General features: G+C 36.9%; 1 protein-coding gene across 7 annotated transcripts in view; it reads right to left on the bottom strand.

Annotated features, from left to right (window-relative positions):
* Positions 1 to 752: 752 nt before the first annotated feature.
* The window catches only part of CUL4B (cullin 4B), a 55,141-nt gene continuing 45,214 nt past the window's right edge, over positions 753 to 10,679 (bottom strand). For 4 of the 7 annotated variants that reach the window (XM_081792949.1, XM_081792948.1, XM_081792951.1 and 1 more), the window contains exons 15-21: positions 10,194 to 10,285; positions 8,980 to 9,087; positions 7,992 to 8,105; positions 6,847 to 6,952; positions 5,581 to 5,753; positions 4,009 to 4,161; positions 753 to 1,307 (exon numbers count right to left, since the gene is read on the bottom strand). In XM_081792949.1, coding sequence (XP_081649075.1) covers positions 1,212 to 1,307; positions 4,009 to 4,161; positions 5,581 to 5,753; positions 6,847 to 6,952; positions 7,992 to 8,105; positions 8,980 to 9,087; positions 10,194 to 10,285 — 842 coding nt within the window. In that variant the 3' untranslated portion in view covers positions 753 to 1,211. The remainder of the gene's footprint in view (positions 1,308 to 4,008; positions 4,162 to 5,580; positions 5,754 to 6,846; positions 6,953 to 7,991; positions 8,106 to 8,979; positions 9,088 to 10,193; positions 10,286 to 10,679) is intronic. The other 3 variants (XM_081792950.1, XM_081792953.1, XM_081792954.1) reach the window with 1 other exon arrangement.

Genomic DNA, 10,679 nt, shown 5'->3' with positions numbered 1-10,679 from the left:
AAGTAGATGTCCAGTGGCTGGCTATGAGAACTCTTCAAGAAATTTTGAAAGGAGTAAGATGAACATAATACAGATTTTGGAATTCCTGACTAGGAGGTATATAGGGAAAATAAAGGAAGAGGACCTTTATATCTAGGTCTTTAGGAAGTCAGAAGAAGGATGAAAGGTTTATTTAGCAACATAAAGGAGTTGGGGTGCTTCCCAAAAAAACTTTGGTAGAGAAAATAGGAATGCTAAATCCTAGGAAGCCTGTAACAATCTAACAAGTGGTCCAAGTTAAAGATAAAACTGTCCAAACAACATTAAAGTCTAAAGGAAGTTGAAAACTAGTTGATGATTTTTGCTTCTGTAAAAATTTACAAAACACATGGGTTTTGGTCTCTTTTGCAATGTTCATATCGTATTCACTTTTCATATGAAGAGTTGGATTTTTTTCTCTCTTACCATATCTTCCAGTACAGCTGATCAGCAATTTTCTATTTCAGCTATTTTTATAAGTACCTGTTAATCAGAACAGTAAACTCAGGGCTAAGCCATATACACACATCCCACAGTCATAGATGGAACACCTTAGGATGTGTATATACAAGAGATTACATAAGCAACTGTCCCTCTACTTGAAAACTTGTTTCCAAATAAGTTTTTTTAAACATCCCTTTCAGTGTAACAGAACATTACTTAGTAAAATATCAATAGCTACGACAACTTATTTTTCTTTTCAAGGGAAATCACAAAACATGTGAACAACCAAGTCCAGGGTGGTTTTTCTATTTGATAAATACATCCAGAACTCTGTACAGTAAATAAAGTTTGCATGCAGTTTAAGTATCTTTAAATGACATTTTAAGCAAATAAACCTTTTGCTTCATAATTAATGGTGTATAAGAACCCCCCCCTCTTTTTTTTTTTTAATAGCCTTAGGGACCTCTTCCCCAGTTCCAAAGAGGAATCATGAAGACCAGGTACTTTCTTAAGAATTTTCTGCACATCATACTAAATAACATGCAAAGAGTTCAACAACATTCTTCTTAAAGGTTAAGTATTAACTCTTTAAATGGGCATGTTAACCACTGAAAAAGTCGACTCAACTATTTCCATTACACTGCTTCATTTGGTCATTGGTAGTATAAAAGAAGTCAAATAATATAGGATCAACAGGTTAGTTTATCCACTGCTACTGTATATGATACCAAATACTCAGAGGCCAATGTTTATGCAATATAATTGTATTGGTTTGGATTTTCTTTATCTCTTTCCATGTAATCCCGATCAATTAAGGATTCTATTCTCTTCTTAAGATCAGCAGGCTGTAAAAGAAGGCAAATTTTCAGTGCAAACCTCATCATCATTGGCTCAAGCCCATGTACCAACACCCCATTAAAAAATTTTTTTGGCTGACTAATTTAATGTATTTTATCTCCTTACTTTTTTAAAGAAAAAAATACAATGAAAATAAAACCAGATTAAGAAATGTTTTTATACTATACATATACTGTCACGTCTTGTCATATCATTACACAATACTGTTACTTTTCTATTTTAAAGATAGCTTTAAAATTTTTTTTAATGTTTATTTTTTATTTTTTGAGAAAGAGAGCTAGAACATGAGTGGGGGAGGGGCAGAGACAGAAAGGGAAACACAGAATCTGAAGCAGGATCCAGGCTCTGAACTGTTAGCACAGAGCCTGACACGGGGCCCAAAAACTATGAGATCATGACCTGAGCTGGAGTCAGACTGAGCTACCCAGGCAACCCAAAGGAAGTCTTTTAAGAACCAGCTATTTTCAGGGAGCCTGGGTGGCTCAGTTGGTTAAGTGTCCAACTCTTGATTTTGGCTCAGGTCATGATTTCACGGTTCATGAGTTCAAGCCCTACATCAGGCTCTGCACTGTCAGCACGGGATTGGGATTCTCTCTCCCTTCTCTGCCCCTCCCCTGCTCGCATTCTCTCTAAATAAATAAAACATTTAAAAAAAAAAAAAAAAGAACCAGCTATTCTCTGCACAAATACAAGACTAACTTATCGTAACTTCACAGGAGGAATACATTACAGTTTAGGAACCAGAATGCTATTTAGTTTTGCTAAGAGAGTCTGAAAAGACTAAGTAGACCTTAAATTTGGGCAAAAGGTAGTTCTCAAAGTCAGGTTGTATTTTTATAAATTAAGATTTAAAAAATGTACTGCAGAAAACACTATTTACAAAAATACTACAACAAATGGTCTGATAAGTGAATTACCATTTCATTATTCAGGTCTCTGTATTTCAGGTTTAAGATTTACCTGTTATCTACTATAAACAATTTGGATATCTGAACTCTACCTATGGTTGAAAAATCAAGAAAGCTTATAACTTGTTCTCATGTTTGCATTCTTAGCTCTTGGATGACAAAATCTCATTGTCTTTTGTATCTAGCCTATTAAAAAAAATGTAATCTTGCTAATAGAGTTTTTCAGATTGCATAAAATGGCCACTTGAGAAGGCTGAAGAAGGAAAGTGGTCTGATGGGGAAGCCAAAAAACAGTATTACAGAAATCCTTTAATTGCCGTAGCACCAGTGATCTCTTTGGCTGGAGGTGAAATGGTTGTAAGGCAGAGCATATGGATAAGAGCATGGTAATGAGAAGGCAGTATTAGATTTGGAGAAGAGAGAAAGCCTGTCTTATTAGCATTAATTGCTAATGAGCACTTACTACATGCCAGGCCCAAAGCTAATAAGTTTTGTACATATATCATACCTCATTTAAGCCTCACAATAAACCTACGATTTATTTATTTTTTTTTTAATTTTTTTTTTAACATTTATTTATTTTTGAGACAGAGACAGAGCATGAATGGGGGAGGGTCAGAGAGAGAGGGAGACACAGAACCCGAAACAGGCTCCAGGCTCTGAGTGGTCAGCACAGAGCCTGACGCGGGGCTCGAACTCACAGACCGCGAGCGCCCAACCGACTGAGCCACCCAGGCGCCCCTAAACCTACGATTTAAATAGATTATCTCCATTTTACAAAACAAGACGAAGTGATTTACCTAAGCCTAAAGCTCATGAGAACCTCAAGAGCCAAGAGTTTATCCAAACTCTATGAAGTCTTTATCATAACAAAGGTTTGGAAATCTTCTCAAAAAAAAAAAAAAATTGAAAAATAGGCCAGTAAAACACCACATTGTCTAAGCCACTTTAATATTGAACATCTACACTGGAACATGTCCATTTAATGACCAATTTCAGGTTGCCAGAACTGCTAAACTTCTCAAAAAGATGCCTAATGATGGCTAGTTATCTGTATAGAATTTTTTCTTTAAAGTTTATTAATTTTGAGGCGGGAAGGGGCAGACAAGAGGGAGAGAGAATCCCAAGTATGCTCCCCACTGTTAGCACAGAGCCCAATGCGAGGCTCGAACTCAAGAACAGTGAGATCATGACTTGAACTGAGCCGCCCAGGAACCCCTGTCTCTATAGTTTTTAATGGACACTTACATAAGCTAAATAAAACAAAACAAGATATAACTGAAAATAACCAAATCTGTCAAAATATCAAAGTAGTTCAAAAAGAAAATATAAACAAAAATAAAACAAGATCAAAAGAAATAACATGAATGAACCTGAAAATTTTGCATTTAGCAGCTAAACTTTCAGGTATAAGAAGAGCTCTTATAAATAGTTTTCCCTGTTGTCACAGCTATCCACATATGATAACAAAGGGTTTTTTTGTGGGGGGGGAATCACAGATATATGAGCAGGAGAAATCAATCTATGTTTTTAAGATTCATGTCTGGGGACGCCTAGGTGGCTCAGTTGATTAAGTGTCCAACTCTTGGGTTTCAGCTCAGGTCACGATCTCTGTTAGTTTGAGCCCCACGCTGGGCTCCACACTGACAGCGTGGAGTCTGCTTGGGATTCTCTCTCCCTCTCTCAAAATAAGTAAACTTAAAAGAAAAGATTCGTGCCTGAAAATCTGACATGTTCTTTTTATGTAACAAGCTCAATACAAAAATATACAAGTACCTACCTTTACTGGAAATTTCAACTGGTTGTACACTTCTGAAACAAGAAGATTGTGGCTAAGCGTCTTTCTCATCTTCATGATTCGAACAATTGCAGCATCAATTTGGTACTGTCTGTCCTGAAATACTCTTTCTGTAGTGCTTGCTTGTTCTTCAACCTAACAACAAAATTTTTTCAAACTTAGGAACTGCACCTTAAGTGAAATTTGCTTACACAGACTGAAAATTTTAGGGCCATGACATACTGTTAATTAATGATTTAAATATATTGAATTATTTACAGAATGCTTATAAATACAGACGATGACAGTAAAAACAATACCTTTCTGTCCTAATTATATTGTCCTGTACCAATGAAGTAATGCCAATATTGGTTAATGTGTCATAAGGGGTTATTGACCAGATTTCTTTATGACATTAGCTTTTCCGTAGAAGTGATGGACTCTGATCTCTGACTTAAAGTATGGTACTAACTGGAGTCAAACTTTTTAAAAATTATTTTATAATACATAAATCAGAAATGCAGTGTTAAGTTATTATAGTTGTTCAAAACCACCAGAAATTTAGGTTGTTTATGAGTCAGTTTATCAATTTTAATGCTAAGGCAAAAATGTTCATCTTTAGCACCTAAGAGTTTGGGCTTTTTGCAGCCCATTTCTTTCTGATACAGCATAAATGTTGTAAAAGGACACAGTAATCTTCTAAGGGAATATGACACCTTTGATGTGAATGTGTATAAAACAGGAACTTGTCTGAGATACTGCCCTCTGTCTCACATTAAAATTTTTCCTCATGTACTGCATTAAACCTTTGGAACTGAAACCAAATGATGTCAGGAAATGCCGCAGTTGTTTGTTTCCACAATACAAGTCCCTTACAAATTCAAATAGCAGAAACAAAAACTTCACTGTTAATCAAAGAAATACTAACTAAATCATCCAGAGTTTTCACCCAGCAAATTGGTGCAGATTTAAAAAGTAAAACAATCTTTAGTGCTGCTGGTGAGGGCACCAGTAAGACAGGCATTCTTGTTGCTAGACAGAGTATAAATTAGTCCAGTCTTTCTAGAACACAATACAACATCAGTTTTAAGATTCTTAAATTGTTCATACTCTTTAACCCAAAAAATACGTACCTCCATGAATTTATCATAAAGGAAGTCTCAGAGAGATTAAAGCACAAAGATATTTCTGGCAGTTTTGTTTACAGCACTAAGAAATTAAGAATTTAATCGTCCAGCAGGCATTGGTGGAATAAATTATAATGGCCATGTAAAAGAACACTGTGTAGCCACTTGACATTTTATGAAGATATTTAAGGGCATAGAATATTCTAAAGATTTAATGTTAAGCAAAAAAAGCAGAATACAGAACTATCTTGAGTATCAGGCCCAGTTGTGTGTACTTCCCCCCCCACCCCAAAATACTGCAAGATCAAGTACTGAAATATTCTGAGCTAAATATAAGCACAGAAAACGCTAGTGCCAATAGTACAGGTATGAAACCTTCTTTATACATTTTTATTACGAATACATGTAATTCCAGTGCATCAGGACAAGGAGAATGCAAAAGAGATACCGTTTCTTTCATCTGGATTTGATTGATCTTTATCCTGAAAAGTTTGTGTTTGAAATCATCATTACAAATGAACTTGTCACCATCTTCAATATCTTTGCCCTTTGGATTTTTTGCCAGAACTCTAGCTTTGCCACAGGCCAATGACTGCAGTGTTCTCCTTAATTCTCCATCCTCTGAAGAAGAAATAGTGGATTATTTGTTACTAGCTCATCAACATAAACAGCTACGTTCATCTCAATCTAGCTTCTACCCCATCCCTCGATTAAAACTGTTTCCTTTTTTCCCCAAGGTCAATGTCTTCCTCTTTGCCCTATCCAATGGCCTTTTTCCTGTGGTTCTCTAAAGGCTCCAATTATTCCACGTGAATAACTACCAAATCTTCAGAAATGACATCTCACTTCCTTCTAGTCCCACATTCAAAAGACACCTCCACTTGGCTGTTTATCAACTCCAATATGTCTAAAATTTCATTCATAATTTTCCCCATAAAACTGTATATTCTTTCTAATTGTTAGTCCTGAAACTACCAATCCACTCTGGTGAGAAACCCTGGCATCATCTTTTAACTGTCCTTCCCCTTTTTCCTTCATGTACCTAGTAGCTGCTTCCTTAGAGACTGATGCCTCTTATCCATTCTCGTTGGCCTCATTCAAATCGAAGCCCCTTATCGGTTTAAGCCTGAATTACCCCGACTGGTTTCTGGACTGGCATCTCTTCATCCTCCAAGCTGCCCTATTGTCTATTGATTCCAGGTAAGTTGTGTAAATAAGCCACTTTCATGATGTCTCATACTTGAGACCCTACAATGCAGGTTTCATTTGCTAGATCTTCAAGGCTCTCCACGATCAGGCTCTATTCATCTTACCTACCCTTGTTATCTCACTATTCGATGCTGCAGTTACATTCTTCGTGAATCCTGCCCACACTGTGCTCATTCTTACCAAGACTTTTCTCACACTATCTCCTAAAACTCACACTATCACACTAAAACTTGAAGGCCACCTCAAATATCACCTCCTTCATGAAGGATTTCCCAATTATGCCAGCCCACAGACGTTTCTTGCTTCACTAAACTCTTAACACAGTCCTAGTCAGATTGATACTTATTGGCTGTGAAATTATTACAAATGTCATTTTTCCCTTTCCCCATGATTATGAGTGCTAAGAGGGATTATTCCTTTGTATCCCCCCAGAGCTCTTAACCTTAGTGGAATGCACACAGCAGACACTGAATAATGCTTGCTAATTGATTGACTCAACACAAACCTATTCCAGTAGCCTGCTTGATCTCTTCTAAACTGAACTCCTCTCCCTCATTAAACATTAGCAGCACCAGGGTTTGAAAGAGAGAGACCTGGAGTTCTTTTTTACCCTGTTGGAGAAACAGCAGAGTTTAGCCATCATTTTTTAAAAAACACATGAAAATTAATCAAATCATCAATAATCTTTAACAGGAAAAGCATTTTTTCATTCAGTGGATTTAGAAACGTGGATTAACATTATACAGAAAAGCCAGTACATTCAGTGTAGGGTTTAGGTGTGATCCTACCTGAAATAGAAAAGAAGGATTAGGTGACCTTACTATGGGTCTTTTTAAAAATGTCTTGTAATTAAAACAGAACAACAAAGTAATGAAAATTAATAACTTGGCCTTATTGCCTGGGTGGCTCAGTCAGTTAAGCATCCACCTTCGGTCTAGGTCACGGTCTCACCATTCCCGAGTTTGAGCCCCACGTCAGGCTGTGTACTGACAGCTCAGAGCCTGAAGCCTGTTTCACATTCTGTGTCTCCCTCTCTCTCCTCTTCCCCTGCTCGCACTCTGTCCCTATCTCTCAAAAATAAACAAACATTAATAACTTGGCCTTATTGCATCACTACAGATTTTTTCACAAGCAGCAAGAAATCACTATTTCAAATGCATTTTCAACTTGTTAGATTCAAATTAGTCATGAAAAGTTGCAGGAATTTTTTGAAATTAGATACGGGAACTATTCTCCTTTACATCCACTCTATTCCCTAGCTCCCAGCAACAAGAAGGTTCCTGTCAAGAAGTGGAAATGGGAATCCTGTATCCACAGGTGGGGAAAGGATGGCAACAAAAGGGTTACTGTTTGTGGTTTTGCAGCAGAGCCAATTCAACCATGAAGACCACATTCTTAATATACACAAAGCAGTCACTGTTATATATTTAGGATAAACTTGTAAAACAAATCGTCAAGTTAAAAGGAATGACCTCTGTGGTGAGCATAGTATAATGTATAGAGAAGTTAAATCACTATGTTGTACACCTGAAACTAACGTAACATCGTGTGTCAACTATACTCAAATAAAAAGTCTTTAAAGGAGAAAAAAGGATGACCTCAACAACAAAAAAAGAAGATGAACACTAAGTTATGGGAACATCTACTTACCTCTTTAAATTCTGCCTTTAGCACACAGTGTCCTAGGGTTGACTGCCACTGAAGTTTCCTGCCGCTATGTTTGCCTAGGTAAAATGTCTTGAAAATCTCCTGAAGTTTTACCATCTACAGTAAATAAAATACAGCTTTATTTAAGCTCTGTATCCAGTATCGCTTTCACCATTCTTTCTATTCACCTCATGTATAATAATTTCTGGAAGCTTTTAGTATCAGTTTTTATACCTGGTAGGTCCACTGATCACTCTGATGTAAAGTAGGGATCTGCCAACTACCAAATCTAATAGCATTCATCAGCCTTTATACGCTTCGATCTCTCTGCAACATTTAAACACCCCCTCTTTTGCAACATTCCCCTCCAGTGGCTTTGTGCCTCCGTATCATGCTGCTTCCTTTACCTCATGACTGCTTTTTTGTTGGTTTCCTTCCTCTTCCTACCACCTGCCAGATGCGAACCTTTTCCAATGTTCTGTCTCAGCCCTATTTTTTTTCTATTTCTACATTCTTTTCCTCTTAATGAGGGAGATCTCCACCCCCTTGGCTTCCATGATCATCTCCATGAAGGATTCTCAATATCTATCTCTAGCCTTAACCCTGCTTCTAAGCTCCAGTCCTGAGTTAAGACATTTCCCCAGAATTTAGGATGGATTTACTCAAGCCCATTGACTCAGCAATCCAACCCCCAGGTGATATATGGGCAAGAATTTTTGAGAGCTGGGCAGAAAGATGGGTGCAATCTGGAAAACTGAAAAAAGAGTCATGAAAATTGGCTCTGGACCCAGAAACTTGACATCATTAACTATGCTCTAACGATGTAAGTACAAGAATAATAAAAGGAAGAGCAAAATATTAAAACAGTTGGCATTTGGTGTTGGCATGCTGACACAAACCTTTAAAAAGTATCTATTTTTCAATGACAAACAAAATAGAAGTGTTATGTATTTCTGTGCTTATAACACAAGTCCTGAACAGCAACTCTTACCTCTGGTGGTAAGTGGACTTCCATAGGCACATATGTTGGCCAATAACCCATTGTCAGGATATTCACAGTTAATTCAATATTCCCAGGTACATTCTGGTTTTGCATATACTACAATAAGATCAACACACACAATGAGGTCTTTAAAAAAGTGCATACATTTCATGTCATAATAATAGCCCATTCAAGAAGTTCCCCATTATAAAATTACATGCCAACACTGACCATCTTTAAAATAAAAGGGAACTGTTATAAAAGGACTATAAACAAAGCCTCTATCAAATGCATTAGCTAACATGTTATTACAAAGGCACACAAGGATCATGTGACCTCATTAGAGGCATTATCGACTTCAATAATCTCTCACTTATGGCTAGGCTGTTATAGGTAGAATCTCATGTCCATTCTTTTCCCCCTACCACCTGCAGTCCCCACCTTTGGAGATGCCTAATGTGACCTGAACAACTTGTAGCAACCCCCGTTCCTCGCCCCACCAGCCAGCCCAAGTATCCAGTTTTTCACGTGCTCCACTGCCTGCCTGCAGGGTGTGACCTGAAGTGGTGAAGGAAGAAGAAGGGGAAAGAGCAAAGCAAATAAACCGTATTCTGCCACTACTATGGGAACGTGATCCTGCTGCTCTTTCTCTTGCGTTGTCCACTATCATTTCCCACCATAGCAATATAGTGGTAAAGAAGCCATTACAAAAACCCTGAGAGGAAAATTTAATTTGCTATCACTATTACCTATGCTCTTAAATGTTTCAAAATCATCTTAACCAACATCTACAAAACCGTGGATCTAAGCTTTTCATTCCCAATGGCTCCAAAGGCCTTTACAACCATTTTATCGAATCTCCTCTCTCCCCATTGTGAGCTTTGAACATATAAATCACTAACAGTGACTGGATGTTAGAGAAAGCCCCATTCTCAAGATCTAGCTACAGTTTTCCTTGTCCCAACTTCAGTTCGATGCATTTTATTCGCTTTTGTGTTACCCTGGGTGTATACTGGGAATAAATTCTGAAGTAGGTCAAATATATTCCATTGGTGATTTCTCTAATGTGAACATCATCAGATGATGATAGCATAGCAGTGAACAGCTGCTATGATGTATTTACAACAAATGTAGGTTCCTATTTATCCTCTTCAGTGCAAACCACAGAAAGGAAATAACTAAATACACTTAAGTTTGAGAAATTAAGTAAGAGTTTAACTCACTTTTACCTGTTTGAACTGAATCATGATGTCTTTAGAAAGTTCCATGTCTTTAAACATTCCTTCAAGTTTGCTGGTGAAAGCAGCTCCACATTCTATTAAAGATGTTTATACATTTATAATATTTTAAAGTGGTGAAAACAAACAATTGAAAATTGAAAACATGAAATGTAAAATGTATTTTAGCATGAAATATGATCTGTAACTGTTCATAAGAATGAAAAAATCCTTACCACAAAGTGTATGCCCCACTAATTCAGAGCCAAACTCTTTAATCCTGTAGTAACCTTATCTACTATTTAGGCATAAGATAAATGGAAAATATTTATACAAATAATAAAAACAAGAACAATGCTTTATTTTCTAAAAAACTGCAACCGCTTTGGATATGTACAATAGGATGGAAACCTCATAAACTTAATTTACATTTTCATCATCTGAATAATGATTAACGAAAGAGGCAAGTAATTAAATAAAAATTAAGGTAAC

This window comes from Panthera onca, chromosome X (assembly GCF_046562875.1).
Source record: "Panthera onca isolate mPanOnc1 chromosome X, mPanOnc1 haplotype 2, whole genome shotgun sequence".
Classification (NCBI taxonomy): domain Eukaryota; kingdom Metazoa; phylum Chordata; class Mammalia; order Carnivora; family Felidae; genus Panthera; species Panthera onca.
Note: the sequence above shows the minus strand (reverse complement) of the source record. Positions and strands in the feature narration are given on the sequence as shown.